This window comes from Podarcis bocagei, assembly GCF_964188305.1.
Source record: "Podarcis bocagei genome assembly, chromosome: 6".
Taxonomy (NCBI): Eukaryota; Metazoa; Chordata; class Lepidosauria; order Squamata; family Lacertidae; genus Podarcis; species Podarcis bocagei.
The window spans coordinates 22043634-22063208 of record NC_138130.1 but is presented as its reverse complement, the minus strand read 5'-3'; the positions used below and the strand labels follow the sequence as shown (position 1 = coordinate 22063208).

General features: G+C 42.7%; 1 protein-coding gene across 1 annotated transcript in view; it reads left to right on the top strand.

Moving 5' to 3' along the window:
* Nucleotides 1–19575, top strand: part of STK24 (serine/threonine kinase 24) — a 39741-nt gene that overhangs the window by 995 nt on the left and 19171 nt on the right. Inside the window, exon 2 of the mRNA XM_081198521.1 lies at nucleotides 6055–6285. Coding sequence (XP_081054647.1) covers nucleotides 6055–6285 — 231 coding nt within the window. The remainder of the gene's footprint in view (nucleotides 1–6054; nucleotides 6286–19575) is intronic.

Sequence of the window (19575 nt, the reverse complement as noted above, 5' to 3'; positions counted from 1 at the left end):
CTACAGTTAAGGCACATAGATGACCATGGTCATCACATCTGGGTAAGGGTCAGGTACTGTGTGAGGTTTATAAAAAGGTACAAAGAGGTAACTTTTTGGCTGGGGTGTGTGTGAGAGACAGAGAGTGAATGAGTGTGATTTAGCGAGTTTTACCTTAAGTTTTTCTCCCTTATTTTTTTGTTTGTTAGCAAAATCCATATATGGCCTCCTTGAAGTAATATTTGTTGTGGGGGGGTGGGACTTAATTGTACAGTATTTAAAATACTAGCCGTTTCAGGAATTCTTTTCATGCTTTAAGGAAGGAGTCCGTCTTTGGCCTCATTTATTATTACCCGTGAGTTTTCCATCTCTCTGGAAAACTTCTTTGAAACTTGTTTTGCATCTGTAGTGTCGTAGTATTTGCATTAAGTAGCATAAAATAACATCTCTTTGAGTGTGCGTGGCAAAACAGGGAAGAACTACTCTGCTGTGAATTCAGATGGGCATTCCTATTTTGTATGTTGAGACGCGAGTCCGGTTTTCCAAACTCAAGAGCGCTGCATTTTGATGGCCTGCCGGATCCCAGGAAGTGGTGGCAGACATGTAGGCCTTCTTATTCTGGCCTGGTGTTGCTATGGCCTACCAAGGAGAAGTGGTGCGAGGGAAGGCGGCCTGTGTTTCACCAGACCAAGGGATAAGTGACTACATACACAAGAAGAGAGAACTTTCTTCTCAGCCAAGCTGAGTAGCAGAACTAACCCAGACTGCAGCTTTCTGTTCTTTGCAGGCCGCAGTAGATCTGAATGGGTTGGCTGTGCCTTGGCTAGAAAGGGGGCCCGAGAGTTGAGCTGCCTTTTCTTCTGTAACTATGCCAAAAATGGGAAGCAGAAGCGTGCTTCCTTGTTCTCTACTTGGAAACAAGCAGGTATATTTTATTGGGGCACAGCTGAGACTACAAGCCCATCATTATGAGGTAAAGTGTTAAGGCTGCATTACATATCATGCTTGAGGGTTTTTATGCAAACTTATTTCCCAGTACACTGGAGTTTCTGGATCTTGTGAGGCTTTGGAGCCAATCAGAAGCCGAAAAGAGCAAGCAGGGTTAGGAAGAGTGAGCTACTGCCCTCTAGAATGGAGGGAGGCTGCTTCTACAGGAAACTCTAGTACTGGTACTCGTGAGTGGCAGATGTGAGCCTTTTTAAGCGACATGCTCAAAAATGACATGCCCAGAGTTCTTTTAATTCTTGCTTGGCATTTCCTAGGCACAGACACTTAGGAGTTAACAGGGGTGTAGTAAGTGACTGATAGCAAGAGAAAAACAAAGAAAAACTATTGTGGACAGTCAGATCTCAGGGACAGGTGAGACCAATAGTGCTCATTTAGTAAATAGATTCCAGCACAGATGTGAGTTGTAGCTATGATTGTTACCGCTTGCACCCAGGCCCCTCAAAGCAACTTGCACTGCAAAAATAAAAACGGAAGGGATTGAAATAATGTAAAAACAGCAATAAACAAAACCTTAAACACTCATTCCAGCACTGAATTTAAAAGGAACAAGTCCTACCCACACCACTTAAAGGATAAGTCCCACAAAGGCCACAGTAACTGCTTTGGCAATTACAAACCATGAGCCTGGGTCTTCTAGGTGCCAGGGTTTTGCCTGGCACCTAGAAGCACAGCAATGACTCCTGGCATGCTTCGTTGGGGAGAGCCATTCCACAAGTGGAGCCATTGTGGGAAATGTCTGTTCTCATGTTGCCACCCTGCACAGTTGCTGTGGAGAGTAAGTCTGAAGAAGGGCCTCAGGTGCAGGTTCTGGGTTGGTTCATGAGGAGAGAGGCACTCCTTGAGGTATGTGTTAGGCTGCTGGTCCCCTAGTATCTGTGTACGAATGGAGATTACAGTGGTACCTCAGGTTACAAACGCTTTGGGTTACAGACTCTGCTAACCCGGAAGTAGTACCTCAGTTTAATAACTTTACCTCAGGATGAGAACAGAAATTGCGCGGCGGTGGCACAGCGGCTGCGGGAGGCCCCATTAGCTAAAGTGGTGCCTCAGGTAAATAATGGTTTCAGCTTAAGAACGGACCACCGGAACGAAGTAAGTTCATAACCAGAGGTACCACTGCAGATTCTAGAAATAGAATAAGCTCTAAATGGCGTTTGCCGGTGCATTTGTGTTTATATACATGCATGCCTTGCAGCTCTGTCCGAGCACAATTCAAAGTGTTGGTGCTGACCTTTAAAGCCCTAAACGGCTTGACCCGGTATACCTGAAGGAGCGTCTCCACCCCCATCGTTCACTGAGATCCAGCGCCGAGGGCCTTGTGGCAGTTCCCTCATTGCGAGAAGTGAGGTTAGAGGGAACCAGACAGCAGCCCTTCTCGGTAATGGTGCCCGCCCTGTGGAACGCCCTCCCATCAGATGTCAAGGAAATCAACAACTATCTGACTTTTAGAAGACATCTGAAGGCAGCCCTGTTTAGGGAAGTTTTTAATGTTTGATGTATTACCGAGTTTTTAATATTCTGTTGGGGGCCGCCCAGAGTGGCTGGGGAGGACCGGCCAGATGAGTGGGTATTATTATTATTATTATTATTATTATTATTATTATTATTATTATTATTGCAAGTCAGGTGGTCAAAAATGCAAGGGGTTTGAATACAGGGGACTAAAAGAAGCTGAGGAACAGCAGTCAATCCTCAAGTGTTTTCAAAACGGACAATAGATTTTGGAAGGGAGGAGGCATTTTTTACAAGTTGGACTGGGCCTATAGAAATGATGTTAGGGTGCTGCCTTGTACTGCTTTTGACGAGCTGCTTCATAAGTGGTGCGTTGCAAGGAGGGCAACATCTGTTTCAGAAAAGGTCTTGGAGGTTGTTGAGTAACAAGGGATTATTCATGACCAGCTACTGGGAACCACTGGAGAGAAGTCATTTGAAGCCCTGTAGGGGTGCTGACATCATGTGATCAGCTGGGTTAAAGGACACAGGGGATTAGGCAGGATAGGGTTCCTCCTTTTGAAATCTGGTGAAGTTCTTGACTAAAACAGGTTAGACAAGAGTTGCAGGGGCCAGGTGCAAGAGAGTGGCCAAGATGCAACACTAGAATTTCCTGGTTAAACTCGGAGGCTCTGTTTTCTAGATTTGTGTTTTCTGAAACCCTATTTAGATCTGCAAAGCATACATTTTATAGTTCATGTGCTGGCACATTGTCATGGAAAGGGAACCGAAAATAGTGATAACTGTAGACAATATATAATCTAAGCACATTTTCCCTTAAATTAATCATCCTGTTTTGAATGGCAAAAGGAAATTACGCCTCTTTTAAGATAACAATATTTCCATAGGAACTTTTTGATCATATCTGTTCCAATACAATTACAGTTTTTACTGTAACGAGTCTTAATCTTAGCATTCTCACTGACCTCACAAATACTGTAAATTTCACCGAATATAATGTATCTCTTTTCTAACCAATCCTCAGAAATGCCTCTTTCTACACTTGCTGCTAAAATCAGATAACAATAATAATCTTGTTTGTGTTTTGCTTTTCTATATGTATTTTAGGTATTGAATTCACTGCTAGTTTTTGTTGGTTACCTGTTTGTCTTAACGCTAATTTGTATTGTCAATTATCCATATCCCTTTAGGGCTGGTAACGTTATTGAAACTATGAGTCTTGGAAATAAGTTAGCAAAAACTAGTTTTACACACACACACAAACACCATCTTGGTTCGATTGCTCTTTTTTGTAGTTGGGGAAAAACCCAAAAAGAACCCCAACTTTTAGAAAGTTTTTGGGCCTAGTTGCCTGGGAGTAATTCATATGCTCTGCAGGCTAATTATAAGCTTGAATAAAGCACACACAGTAAAGGATTACATTCTCATCAATTTTAATAGCTCTTTCAGTTAGTTCTGCGACTCTGGTTCTGTAGAGCTCTGCTGTAAAGCTGAAAATGTAAAACTTTATTGCTGTTCGTAATAGAAAACTTGCCTCCCCAGAGAAAGCACATATGCCCCCTTCCTATTAGCATGTTTGTGTGCAGCTCTGTTACTCTTAGCTAGTTATTCTATAGTTAAACAGAAATGTTCAGTTTGGCATTTATATACATACTCTTATGGAAGCCACTTGTAAAAATGAGTGGGAATATGAGGGGGGTGTATATAGAAACTTCACAGTCCTAGTCTTGTGGTACATTTACATTGCTGGGGGAGAGGGAACAGGCCTTGGGACTCTTCTTTGTGTGGTTAGTGCTTATATTGTGGACTTGATGGGCCCTTGTTATTTTTGAACAGGATAGAAGATTGGTCCCAGGATATAGTCTAAGAAGGCCTTGCAGAAAGTAAGCAGGCTTCGTTGGTGCCTAGTACACCACCTTGAGTCCCATGATGTGGAATATAAATGTCCTAAAATGTCTGAGGGCCTTCTGGCGGTTCCCTCACTGTGAGAAGCGACATTACAGGGAACCAGGTAGAGGGCCTTCTTGGTAGTGGCTCCTTCCCTGTGGAACACCCTCCATATCAAACAGATAACTTTTGTTCAGGGAAGTTTTTAATGGTTGATTTTTTGGGTGTTTTTAATATTTTGTTGAGAGCTGCCCGGAGTGGGTGGGGCAACCCGGTCAGATGGGTGGCTCATAATCATAACGCTTTTAGTCATATTCAGATTTGTCACTTTTGGAAAATTGGTAGAAAACAGTTTCTATTTTCTCTGGCCATGTAATGTGTGTTTTAAAGCTAATCCTAGATGCTTCATCAACAGTTTCTATTACTGCTGAGTAGTAGTTTGCATGAAATTTAGCACAATGTTCCATTGACCTTCTAGGAAGAACTGAGTTCTTCTCAGAGACAGTAGTTTCGACAATGTGGCAGAGTTCTAATAAATTAATTAGTTAATTTGACAGTTGCCCAGGGTAGTTGTGGTGTCTGCTACTAGTCAACTCTAAAAACAAGCTATACATACCTTTGCTTGATCTCAATGCATCAACCCTCATCTCGCATACTGTGATACCTTGAGGTTAGTTTGGGCATCATGGAAGCCAGTCATTTGAAGGGGAAGGATCCAGATGGTGCTTGGGGCTTTGTTTCTCTGCATGCGTTATGGCCAAGCACATGTGGGCTTCTTAAATGTGCCTTGTAAACGATGTCAGCCATTTCTATGCTTTTCTGTTATTAAAAGGTGGAATTGTTTGAAGCTGCACAGCACAAAGTTCTCATGATGCACACATGCACTGCATTACAACTGCAGCAACAATCCTATATGTGAGGCTGTTTCAGCTTTCCTCAACTTGATAGCCAACATTCAGGGTTGGTGGAAGTTACGTTAGCTGGGGTTGATGGAAGTTGTGGTCCAAATTATCTGGAGGACACTATATTGAGGATATGTATATACATTATATACACTATAATGTATATTATGTAGTATGGCAGCATACATTGGCAGTGTAAGCTAGATTCGGCCCCTAGTAACTTGGGGGATGGAATTATAATGAGTAAAATGGAATTACTGCCTTTCTAACACACTTGTCTTCCTAAGATCACCCTCCTTTCTGCCCTATTACTTTTAACCAGCATACATTTTACTTGCCGAAATCACCTTAATTTTTCAACCCTTCAACTGCAACAGCTCTATAAATCCAAATTCTTAAGCGCAGATCGTCCTATTCTTTACCTCGTGGTTAGCATAGAACTTTGGTTTTCACGATGGAAATTTTGGGTTCATTTAGACATTGGGGTTCTGGAATTTCATTTAGGGACGACCCTGCTTTTGCTGGTAGATCACATGGGACTCAGTATCTAGGAAGGAGAATATTACAAAATTGAAGTTCGAAAACTTGTTTGCAAATAGTTTGAACATAGAATAGGCCTTCCCATGTTTGTTTGAAATGATTGTATTTAAACTGTCAACTTAGAATATTTGTACTGAACTGAGATCTGCAGTGTAAATTAAATTATTTGACGCCATAATCCTGTGTATGCTACTGGGGAGCAAGTCTCACTTCTGAGTGGACATGCCTTCAAGAACTCAGAATCATAAAATCAAAGGTGTTGTTTTTCTTTTCTGTATTTCTGCAGAATCTGAAAGCAGATCCAGAAGAGCTCTTTACAAAGCTGGAGAAGATCGGCAAAGGTTCATTTGGTGAAGTTTTTAAAGGAATTGACAATCAAAGTCAGAAAGTTGTTGCTATAAAAATTATTGATCTTGAAGAAGCCGAAGATGAAATAGAAGACATTCAACAAGAGATTACAGTGCTGAGTCAGTGCGACAGTCCATATGTTACCAAATACTATGGATCTTATTTAAAGGTAAGAGGATTTATGTTGAATTGTCTTATTTAAAATATGCACGTTTTACAAATCAATATATTTGTGAAATTACAGAATAGCGATTAGCAGAAGAAGGATGTTTTGAGTACTAGACTAAATGGATTGTTTATCTTTTCCATAAGGTTTTTTTTGAAAGAGTTACATAGTGTCTCTTTATTTAGATATTGAAGTGCTATTGATTTATGTGTTGAATATGGATAAAAGTAAACCCTTTTTTTTTTTTGTAAAATGGAACAATCCTGGAGGCTGTGTGTGTGTGTTACGTATGATATTATACAGAAACACTCTTTCTTTTTACACCAAAGCTAAACTCCCGCCAAAGAGAGGGCACTGATTGCTTGATATCCTTGATGCCTCTACTCTAGTGTTTTGTTTAAATTTCTGAGGTTTTGAATTTCTGAGTTTTTAATTTATATTTAAATTAGGTGTTCTGTATGTTGCTGACATGGGTGGCGCTGTGGGTTAAACCACAGAGCCTAGGACTTGCCCATCAGAAGGTCGGCAGTTCGAATCCCTGCGACGGGGTGAGCTCCCGTTGCTCGGTCCCTGCTCCTGCCAACCTAGCAGTTCGAAAGCATGTCAAAGTGCAAGTAGATAAATAGGTACCGCTCCGGCGGGAAGGTAAATAGCGTTTCCGTGCGCTGTTCTGGTTCACCAGAAGCAGCTTAGTCATGCTGGCCACATGACCCGGAAGTTGTATGCCGGCTCCCTCGGCCAATAAAGCAAGATGAGTGCCGCAACCCCAGAGTCGGCCACGACTGGACCTAATGGTCAGGGGTCCCTTTACCTTTACCTATGTTGCTGTTGTGAGCCACTTTGAGACTTAGAGGGTGAAAAGGGGGTTATAATTTTTCAAAAATTTATGTTATCCAGAGTTGCCTGCCTGGCACTGGGAACTGGGCCAGTGAAATTCCATTTGCACAGTGGAGAATGCTTGGCTGCTTCTCCAGTGGAGCTCCCCGTATCCCCTTGGCACCCCAAGCTTCAGGTTTTTGAACTCCCAGGGAGGCCTGGGATGTAATGACAGGAGAATTGGACAAAATCACGTGGAAGCAGCTTTTAGGCTCTGGAGTCTAGTCTGATTTCCACTCATGTATTTCAGTTAGAAAATATGTAAACATGGAAGTCTTAACTAGATTGCGGATACTAGTTGTCACCATTAATAATATAATTTAAAATCTGTTGCCCACCCTTCATTCCAGGGCCCCAGGTCAGGTTACAGCAATTTAAAACACAACTGTAAAAACAGTTTAAAGTAAGTTAGAATCTCTTACTTTAAGTAAGGTGGATTCTAAAAATATACATTTCAGGTGTCAACGGCCCAGATAAAATAAGTGCATCTTCAGCATTTCCTGTGTGGAGAGGGAATTCCACAATTTAGGGGCTGCCACAGAGAATTCCCTTACCCAAACCGCCCTCCCCTGGGTAGTGACAGTGGAACTGCCAAGACACTTCCCTACCGCTGCTGATCTTAACAACTGCTCTTAACAACCCATTCCTTCAAGAGTCTGTAAAGAAGGCCGTGATCTCTCACATATTTGGGTCCTAAGTTATTTAGGGTTTTGAACACTAGTGTGAGCACCTTACTCACATTGGACCCAGAAATAAACTGGCAGCTAATGCAGCTGTTTCATGAGCTGCATATATGAGTTCTGAATGGAACCTGAGCTAGGAATCTGGCCACCCCATTTGGGACCAATTTAATATTTATTTTATGAGTTACGTACAGGTGCTTGCATCTGAATGTATAGAAGTTGGTTCTCTTTGATGCTAGCAAACCAAAATGAGGAACTGTTTTTGGCAAGGTTTTCTTTTTGTGTCACTGATGATGATTGCCTCAGAATGATATAGCTTGGAGACATATTTACTCAGGCCTTCATGCATGTGAAACTAGAATATGCCTGCGAAGTCTTTCAAAGCATAATGATAGTGTGAAAATAGAGCGGAAATATGATTGGATGGCGTGCTCTTGAACTTTGTCTAAACTACTGCTGGCTCTTAGATGGTGGAACATCTAATAGTGAGTTGGTTTGATGTGTTGGGTGCCATGATGATGGAAGATTAGAGCTGTATTCAACAGAAAACTGGCCGTTTTTATCAATCCCTTCGCCTTAGCTTTCCATAGAGTGATTAAAACCAATAGACTTTACTCAAATACGTGTTTCTTCTAAAAAGCCGAGCAAGTTCAAAAACAGGAAAATGAAATCTTGCTGAAAAAAGTATTGTATTTTAAAGAATGCAATAAAATTGTTTCCTTGTCCCGTGTTTACTGCATTCTTATTCTATCTTTCATTAAACCAAAACCAAGAAGGCTTACAAATAATACACAGAGCTTAAAATCTCAATGGAAAATCCAATATTGGGGGGGGGAGGGATGAAACAAAACATTTAACAAAACCACAGACTTCTGTAGACTTAGCATCGTCTTTCCTTCCTCTGCAGTGTTTGAGTGGTTTCTACAACACTTCCCAGATCAGTATAATAGATTGTGCTTATACCTCTTTTTTCGTTTTAATCTGCTGAATGATCATTTGTCATGCTACTGTATGTTCTGTATTGGTGAGAATGCATAATATGCTATAGATCAGAAATGATTATCTTGATCGGTTTTCTATATCTCAAGTGAGTAAATGTCAGTGATACTCTTGATGGCCAAAAAGAGCGAGAAAAACTACAATATCATGGTTTCGTTTTGCCCCCCCCCCAATCTCCAAGGGCATTTTATTTAAACATTTAGGTTTACATTTCACATTATTTCCATGGCTTCTGGAAGCTTACACAAATATGTGTAATTTTATATTTTTAGAAAGGAAATGAAAGAAAGAAACACAACCCTTCTTTGAAAACATTCCAGAAAGAGGCCGCAGAGCAATTAGTAATTGTGATATAGATCTTCGTGGGAGGAGTGAGAGCACAAACTTCTAGTAGTTTATGGTCTTAATAAATCTTGGCTAATCCAGATTTAGCAGATCCGAACCTGCAGGGAGGTGTTAAATTGAGATTTCTTCATAAATCAGGGTGGCTCAATTTTTCACATCAAGTGGGCTGCAAGAGTACTTTGACCCGGAACCCAGGGGCCACACAGTGCCTTGGCAAGGCCCTCATTGTGCCTTCCCAAAGCAATGTGCCAGGCTCTGGTAGGGTCCTAGAGCCCTCCTATCTCCTTAAAAACAAAACCAAACACATTTTTAATTGGTTTTTAAAAAATACAAATACAATAACCATTAAACACTTCTCCAGCAGTACATATAATGGTGTTTGTTTTACATACACTTTCAACATTCAAACATAGTACTTAACGTAACCCCTCCATGGAGAATATTGAGCAGTTGATATAGGAAAGGTCTTGATTTTTGGTCATTAACATAGTTCAAGAAAGGGGTCCACATTTCTTGAAAGTTGTCTGTTTGTTATGCCTCGAATTTGTCTGCCCTCCTGTGTCTGGCGATGCTCAGACATTGCCATATCCCAGATATTATTTTCCCATATGTTCATGGCTAGCCCTCTCCTTCCCAAAGCTGGGAAAGCACTAATTTGATTTAGAATCATAGAATCATAGAGTTGGAAGAGACCACAAGGGCCATCGAGTCCAACCCCCCCCTGACTTTGGGAAGGCAAAACTCTGGGGGCCCCCTTCTTAAAGCCCAGCACTTCACTCACCCACCTTGGCGAAGGCAGAGCAAGGGCTGGAGGCATCGAACATTGCCGAGGGGCTCTGCAAAAGGCCTCAGGGGTTGCTCGTTGGGCCATCCTCCCATAAGTGATTAGGAGTCCCCAATACATAAGTCCATTGGAATGTCATGGAGGTGATCAACATGAGATGAGGCATATAGGACCAGTTCTGCAGTTTCCAAAATGATTTGCAGCCAGTGGGCAGTAGGCTCGAACGGGTTTCATAGCCACACTCATAACATCTTCCCTGTGGGCCCTGCTACCTGTCACAGGTGCCACTCCCTCTCTGTAGACTGAATGTCTTAAGTGGGGTTGTTATGCTATGAACTGTATCCAATGGAACGTTGCTTGTGCGATGGAACAAACCGTTCTCCTTTCCCCCATGCATTGTTGAAATCGGCTCCAAACTGTTTGGGCCCCCCCTCCAGAACAGATATTGGAGGTACGGGGAGCCTGCAGGGAGGATTTGAGAAAGGGGCAGCCCCATTGCTTGAGTAGGACTCCACCCACACAGTGTTGGCTTACAGACCTCTATACTATTTGTTTATTTTCCCTATGGAGTCATTGGTGTCTTGGGTTGCGAAGCTTTGGGTGGGGAGTGTTTGGGTTGGTGGTGGTTCTGGCAGTATCTGTTCTGGGCTGTGCGGCAGACTCTTCTGCAACATTACTGTACGTATAGCTGTCAACTTTTCCCTTTTCTTGCGAGGAGTCCTATTCGGAATAAGGGAATTTCCCTTTAAAAATGGGAAAAGTTGACAGCTATTAGGATGTGGAATCACAAGTCTCCTCAGAGCTGTCTGGTATTTTCTTTTGATTTGGTGACCTAGTTGTTGCTCAAGGCCAGGGTTACAAAAGTTGGGCAGTTCCCGCAAGGCCAGCTGATAGGTTTGATGGAATTCTTTCAGGGAACTGCAGAGAGAGATTTGTTTTTGCTGATAGTTCTGCTTGCTGTATATACACAGGCATGGTTTCTTCGTTTTCCCCCCAGCTTGGCTCTGAAAGCGCTGGTTGACTGCAAAGCAGACATTGACCCAGAATGTACCAGATCAGCATATGCACTTCTGCCTTGTAGTGCCCCTTTCCATTTCACATGGGTAGTCAGGGCTTGCCAGTGTTAAATGCAGCAGCCGCAAGGATTCCTTTGTTTAGGAAGCTCTGAGGTCCTTTTGGTGGTTCTCTTGCTGCAAGAAGTGAAGCTACAGGGAACCAGGCAGAGGGTTTTCTCGGTAGTGGCGCCCACCCAGTGGAACGCCCTCCCATCAGATGTGAAGTGTTGGGAAGTTTTTAATGTATATGTTTTTGTATATGCTGGAAGCTGCCCGGAGTGGTTGGGGTAACCCAGTCAGATGGGAGGGGTACAAATAATAAAATTACTATTATTATTATTAACATGTTCTCAGCCTTAATAGTAGGTAATAGCGCTTGAATGTCACCAGCTCTGTCTCATAGCACCATGTGAATGCCATGTGCATTTTATTTATTGCTTGCATTTCAATTTGCATTATGCTGGATGCTCCACGGTCTTTTCTCCGATTTAAGCCAGGGATCGGCACAGAAGTGTTAAGGCTAGAACAGGGGAAGTTGGGTGTTGCACAAGCAACCTTAATCTGTCAAAATTCTACTCTCATTGCATACCTTCTGAGCAGTAGAGTAGAAGCCAGAGTTGTTCTGGCAATGAAACCTGTTTTTTGTGATCACCTCCCTGGCTCTTTCCTACGCCTTCATGAAAGGCCTTTTGAGGCCAGTTCTGCAGCATTCTTGGGCGTTATGCTATTTTGAAAACTCGGTGAGCTTCATTATTTAGAAGCGTCTAGCCTTGGTATGCAGAACCTCTTGAAGAAAAGCAGAATCACAGTCCCTTATTGCAGTGGTTTTCAACTGTTGTGCTGTGGCATTGAATGATGTGCTGGAATGCACTGAATGATAGTCAGGAGTGCTGTGGGCAACACTGGCCTCTGTCCCTCCTTCCTTCCCTCTCTTCTCTGATTCCCTCTTGTGTCTCTGCCTCCCAAAGGCTTGCACAGCTGTTTGTTGCAGCAGCCGTGGCTACAAGCTCCCCAGGCAAATGGTGCCTCTGGTGCTGGCCAGGCGGTGCTGGGTGCCTTGGAATAAGCAAGCAAGTGGGTGAGGGAGCTCAGCCAGCCTGCCTGCCAGTCCTTGGGAATGGACAAACAAGTCCCAGGCCCCTGTGGGGCAGTGTGAGGAGGCACCTATCTTTGGGGCGGGGGGGGGGGCTCATAGCTCAGGGAAGGCACCAGCAGCTGCCCAGAGTACTCCCAAGGAGAGGGGAGAGGAGGCTGAGGGAACACTCCACAAGGAAGGGTAGAATCATAGAATCATAGAGTTGGAAGACAAGGGCCATCGAGTCCAACCCCCTGCCAAGCAGGAAACACCATCAGAGCACTCCTGACATATGGTTGTCAAGCCTCTGCTTAAAGACCTCCAAAGTAGGAGACTCCACCACACTCCTTGGCAGCAAATTCCACTGTCGAACATCTCTTACTGTCAGGAAGTTCTTCCTAATGTTTAGGTGGAATCTTCTTTCTTGTAGTTTGGATCCATTGCTCCGTGTCCGCTTCTCTGGAGCAGCAGAAAACAACCTTTCTCCCTCCTCTATGTGACATCCTTTTATATATTTGAACATGGCTATCATATCACCCCTTAACCTCCTCTTCTCCAGGCTAAACATGCCCAGCTCCCTTAACCGTTCCTCATAAGGCATCGTTTCCAGGCCTTTGACCATTTTGGTTGCCCTCTTCTGGACACGTTCCAGTTTGTCAGTGTCCTTCTTGAATTGTGGTGCCCAGAACTGGACACAGTACTCCAGGTGAGGTCTGTTCAAAAAAGGGTGAGAGGCTGCCAGCTCTGCAGGCAAGTTGTGACATAACTGGGCGCCTGAGCTGCTATGGGGTGCTGCAGAAAGAATTTAGTTGGTCAAGGGTGCTGTGGACTCAAAAAGGTAGAAAAGCCCTGCCTTACTGCATGCCTTCAGATCATTGCTTTAGGCTGTTTGCGACATGGAATCAGTGCCTGCTCAGCATCCAGGCTTTTTGTGCTGCCGAAGGGTTTTTTACCTAGTAGATGAGAGAGACAAGTTGGTCTAATGAAAAAGACTGCAGTACCTGCTCTGTGCTTGCTAATCTTTAGAAGCACCTAGATGGCCAATATTTACATCATACTATAGGTATAGGTCTGGAATCAGAACAGTGACTTGCTTTAATATATAGAGCATATCTGTGTTCATCTTTCAGCCTTGGTGCAAGTAGTAGTTGCTTCTCAGGAACTTGTTGCATCATTGGGGGAAGTTGAGTCAGGAGGCCTTGCCTGATGAGTAGGAAGAGCCACCTTTGCCACGTAGGTGAGCCGATGTACAGGTTCCCTTTGCTGCTGTTTGATTTGGGGAATGTATCCTCTCTTCCTTCTATAACATCGATCTTTGTATTTGAGTGTATATCATGTCCCAGTAGGTAGCTCTGGACCATTTGGCTTTTTAAAGCAAGACTATGAAACCCAAGTTATACATCCTCCATGGGTCACACAGTGTAGTCACACAAATCCCATGTACAGGTACTATCCCACTTAGTTAAAAACTCAGATATATAAGCTAGGTGCTAAAATTCAAATGACCGAATGTCATCTGGCTAGTTCAGATGACAACTTTGAGCTAGGTTAAGAGCTTTGAGAACCTAAAGGAGAAAAGTCACTTGATCCATGGACAGTCCACATGTTTATTGGCCTATTCCGACTTTTTCTTTTTCTTGGTGATTGCTCCTGCTCAGGCTGCACAGAAAAAGCATTTTGGTTCCAGAAATTCATTCTGATTATGCAGATTAAAACTGATAGAATTCTACAGGCTGGGGTCTTAGTGTGTGGAAGCTTTTCCACATCCAATGATCCTCAGATGGTGGAGATGTCAGGCACCATCCTGGTGACAAGGCCACTTCACTTGGTCACAAGTGGTCAAAAAAACAGGTGCAAAAGGTGCCTGGCTAATTTCGAACAATGCCAAGTACATTCTGTTTGGAGTGTTGTGTGGTACTGAGGGATGTACGCAGGATCAATGCTGTTCCATTGTTCCTGTGTTGACCTTATTCAGTAACAGCTTACTAGTTTGACTTTTCATACCTTTCCAAGGGGAAAACAAGTTGTTAACACATTGTAATATGTTTTAGTGCCTGCATTTTAAAAAACCAGTCGATATCTGTAAATTTCTTTATTTAACTGTACCACAGAATACTCTATAATTGTATACAGTCGTACCCTGGAAGTCAAACAGAATCTGTTCTGGAAGTCCTTTTGACTTCCAAAACCCAAGCGTGGCTTCTGATTGGCTCTAGGAAGCTCCTGCAGCCAATTGGAAGCCCCATCGGATGTTCAGCTTCCAAAAATATTTCTCAAATTGGTACACTCACTTCCAGGTTTGTGGCGTTTGAGAGCCAAAACGTTCAAGAACTAAGCTGTTTGAAAACCAAGGTACAACTGTACTTAATAAACCTGCTTCTGCTGTATCAGAATAGGAATACTATTTCACCACTAGATGGCCCTGAATTATTAGTCTATTTTGTGTAAGGAAGGTTTGTGCCCCCCCCCCTCAAACTTATTGGCTAGCCAGCTTTCTTTTAAAAGTCTATTTAAACTCAGATGGAGGAGAGGGGAAAATATACTGCTCATTCTGCCAACCTTTAGGGTTCAGAGTAAGTAAAATACTTTAAACGTATGGATGTGATAAAAAGACTACTTACAAATATTGCCAGATCAAAGGATCTAAAGCCCGGACTATTTGGAGCCAAATGGCGGTTAATGGATTGAGATTGAATCCTGACAAGACAGAAGTACTGTTTCTGGGGGACAGGGGGCTTGCAGGTGTGAGGGTACATTTCCAAGCACAATTCAAAGTGTTGGTGTTGACCTTTAAAGCCATAAACGGCTTTGGCCTTGAATACCTGAAGGAGCGTCTCTTCACCCCCAACATTCAGCTTGAACACTGAGGTCCAACTCCGAGGGCCTTCTGGCAGTTCCCTCACTGTGAGACGTGAAGCTACAGGGAACCAGGAAGAGGGCCTTCTTGCTGGGCAGATCCCCCTCCCATCAGATGTCAAGGAGATAAACAACTGTCTGACTTTTAGAAGACATCTGAAGGCAGCCCTGTTTAGGGAAGTTTTTAATGTTTGATGTCTTACTGTGTTTTAATTTGTTGGAAGCTGCCCAGAGTCGCTGGGGCAGCCCAGTCAGATGGGCAGCATATAAATATTAAAGCATTATTATTATTATTATTATTATTATTATTATTATTATTATTATTATTATTAAATGGGACACCTGTCCAAGAGGCTTACATAATGTGCCTGAGACAAGGTGGAATGGTAACACAGTTTTGACAACTGAAAATGAGCCAAAGGGAGGATGAGATCTTGGGCAAGTGTTCATATACTTAGGCAAATACTCGGTTTCATAACCAACTGTAATGTGTCAGTAACAATACAAATACCATGCAAATATCATCCAAGTGGCAGTTCATACTAGAAAGCAGCTGAAAGAGAAGGGAGGCAGAAGCTGAAGAAAGACCTGTGAGTGGAGAGAAGAGTGTTGTCCTTTTCCCATTCTTGGAGTTTCCTCTGGGAAACTCACCAAACCTGCTGCACCTGCAACTGGGTACACAGAGTGCAGCCAACTGCTCAATGAACATGGCTGTGCTGGACAGCCTGACGAAGCTCTGCCCACCTTGCCCATGAAGAAGCAAGTCTAGAGCGAGAGACTAGGGTTATGTCCGCAGCAACCTTGCTCTTTGTGAGACTTTTGTGGGTGGGCTGAGAGTTTGTTTGGACTCTGGGTGAGTTCCAGGGTGGAGCCCTGGGTGAGAGCCAGGAAGCTGATAGGGAGGGTGTGTCCAGAGGCAAAAGAACTGATATTGTCTTATATTTATTAGTAATGTTGTATTAATGCAAAATATTTTTATATGTCAACTCTGTGTTTTTGTAGTATTTGTTGCTTAAGCTGTCTGTTGTTGCTTTAGTATTTTGTATACCGCATAAAAGATATCTATCCATCGTCTATCAATCTATCTATATCTATCTATCTCATCTCTACCTATAGTGGGACCTTAGTTCTTGAACTTAATCTGTTCTGGGAGTCTGTTCGACTCCCAAAACCGTTCAAAAACCAAGGCATGGCTTCCAAGTGGCTGTAGGAGCTTCCTGCACTCAATCAGAAGCCGCGGAAGCCACGTCGGATGTTTGACTTCCGAAAAACATTCGCAAACCGGAACACTTCCGGGTTTGCGCCGTTCGGGAGCAGATTTGTTCGGGAACCAAAGTACCACTCTTATCTATCTATCTATCTATCTATCTATCTATCTACCTATCATTTATCTATCAATCATCTATCTAATCTTAAGTGATATTGAAATGATATAAATAAATAAAAACCTTCACATCGGGTTTCATGTCAGGGAAAAGCTATTTGTATTTCAGCTGCTTTGTTAGCCCATGTTTGAGTTGCATCAGTCCTCAGGTGTGAAATTGTTTCTGCTTTCTTTGCATTCTGCTTTGGATTCTCTCTCTCCTCCCCGACCCCCTTTGTGGTTTACTATTTTGGATGGATGGGGATCTTTCAATGAAAAGAGCAAATGTGCTATGTGTGCAGAACCAGAATAACTTATCTGACAGCAGGGATCTTTGGGGCAGCTTGCAGTAAGAATTGGTTGTTTAGAAGATAACATTTGGAGCTGAGTATTTCTCCCATCAAAGGGATGTAGTTCAAGGGCAGATAGCATCCATCATGATACGAGGGACTTCAAAAGAGGTAAGCATCTTAGAAATGCTCACCAGCCAATGGCTTCTAATCAGTTCTGCAACCTGTCTTGAGAATGATCTTCAGCCCAACATTTTCATCTCTCAAAGGTTTCCTTGCAGGATTATAGAAACCCTATAATCCCTGAGATTGCACCTTCTGATTCCAGGCCTTTTCGTGTTAAAGGTGGTACACTACAATTGGCAAAGTCAATCTAGTCAACACAAGGAAACCATTCAAATGCATTCTTGGTCCTTGGATCTGAAGCAAGACTAGAGCTTCGGTGTCTGGGCTCATCTCTTAAGTGGATACCACGTTGATTTGACATACCACAAATGAGTATTTCTGCTTTATGCTCCCTCTTATCTTTACCAGTCCTTTTTCACAACATTGGACAAGTTGCTTAAGTGGAACTCGGCAAGAATGGAAGAAATACAGCTTACTCACTTATCTAGTGAAATCTGCTCCTGCCCATAAAAACCTAGGCTTCAGTAAACCAGTTGTCTGCATTTCTTGCTGCAAGAGACTAATGCTGCAATTTTTAAAAGAAGCATCTTCCAACCCTAGTTTTTGCTGAAGATGCTACATACTTGATTTGTAAAGGTGTTTTTGTTTTTTAATGCTTATAGTGTTACCTGGAGAAGTGAGATTTAGCAACTGGAAGATAGTGATCAAAGGAAACATAGATAAAAGGGTTGCAGAGGTCAGTCTGTGAATGTAGGAGTAAAACATTTGGGCGACTTAAAGTACTTAATTCTCATTTTCTTAGTGGACGACTTCCAAGCATTTTACTTGTAGAGGCCTTTAGAACATTGTAGGTTACACCTTTTATTAGAACTAATACAGAAATGGAAACGAAGGACTTTGCCTGCCATTGTTTAGTTCCCCATCCATAGGTCAAGGATCTGGTCTAAAGCATCTCTGTTGCAAAGAACGGTCCACTTTCAACTTCAGTGACAGATTCCCTTCTTTGCTGGACTTCGATCTTAAGAAGCTAACTCACTAACTCCTTCTGCCTTGGGGATCAAGTCTGCTTCAAGTCATTTAATCAGTATTTTTTGACATATTCTATTGAGCTAGAGATTTCATGTAAGTTCAGGCAATTGATTGCCATGCTTCTTCACTCCTGGAGTTCAAAAATTCTTCCTAATGTGAGTCTTAGCCCTTTGTGGGTGCAGGATGTTGTCATCTCATATTGGAGAAAAGCTCAGCCTTGTTTTTGAGAAGTCTTATTTCCCATTTCTCTCCTCCAAACTGAACATATTGGTTTTTCCTCCTGCTATTTATGGGCCATCAGTTTTAGGCCTCTAATAATCTTTATTTTGTTTCTATGGATACTTCCAGGTTTTTGTCCCAAATGGATGTGACCAGAGTTGAATATGACACAGACATAATCCATTTGAATATAATGGGAGAATTAGCATGAATCACCTGTCCTTTCTTTTTTGTAATAATGCAGCACATGTGATATTGGCTTCCCCCAAACTGGCTCTAAAACTTATGTTCATGCCCACATATTTTAATGTTGTAATTCTTCCTTGTGCCATTTGCGGGATACACGGCAGTTCCCTGAGCTCTTCCTCCATAAATATCATCTTCCATGTTCGGGAACAAACTATAGAGAAAACTATTTCTAGACTAGGGGCAAAGAGGCACCGTTGCTCTGAAAATAGGCCAAATACTCAAGAATGTAGTAAACCCCCTCCCCCTTACAGTCATTGAAATGATGATAAGACATTCATGGGCAAGACATTTGGATTGAGATCTTAGGTGGTGCAATGGATCAATCCATCTGGCTTTGAACCAGAAGGTTGGTGGTTCGATCCCACCAAGGCACAGTTGTGGACAGGATTCCAGCATTGCAATGGGTTGAGCAATATGATGTTGGGGGTCCCTTCCAACTCTACAGTTCTATGATTCTGTGAGGTTAAGGGGAGGTGGTTATTGGTAAATTGAGGGGGAGAGTTGGTGAAAAGCAGTTGCAAATAACATTTGCTATATCGACTAATATTGTGTTTGCAGAATAAGAAGACCCTGTCCCCAGGGTTACCTTGTGATAGTATCCCTTTCATTATACAGTGGTACCTCGGGTTACATACGCTTCAGGTTACATACACTTCAGGTTACAGACTCCACTAACCCAGAAATAGTGCTTCAAGTTAAGAACTTTGCTTCAGGATGAGAACAGAAATCGTGCTCCGGTGGCAGCGGGAGGCCCCATTAGCTAAAATGGTGCTTCAGGTTAAGAACAGTTTCAGGTTAAGAACGGACCTCCAGAACAAATTAAGTACTTAACCTGAGGTACCACTGTATATGTTTCAAGTGCATGATAAATATGATAACGGCCTCTGTCCAGTATACCTGAAGGAGCATCTCCACCTCCATCGTTCTACCCGGACACTGAGGTCCAGCACCGAGGGCCTTCTGGCGGTTCCCTCACTGCGAGAAGCCAAGTTACAGGGAACCAGGCAGAGGGCCTTCTCGGTAGTGGCGCCCGCCCTGTGGAACGCCCTCCCACCAGATGTCAAAGAGAACAACAACTACCAAACTTTTAGAAGACATCTGAAGGCAGCCCTGTTTAGGGAAGCTTTTAATGTTTGATGTATCACAGTATTTTAATATTCTTTTGGAAGCCGCCCAGAGTGGCTGGGGAGGCCCAGCCAGATGGGCAGGGTATAAATAATAATAAATTATTATTGTTGTTGTTGTTGTTGTTGTTGTTGTATGTTGGCCAAAATATTTGTTCATTCACCTGTCAGAGAAGCAGAGTATAAAGGGATATTTTCCTCAGTAAATAGTTTCACTTAA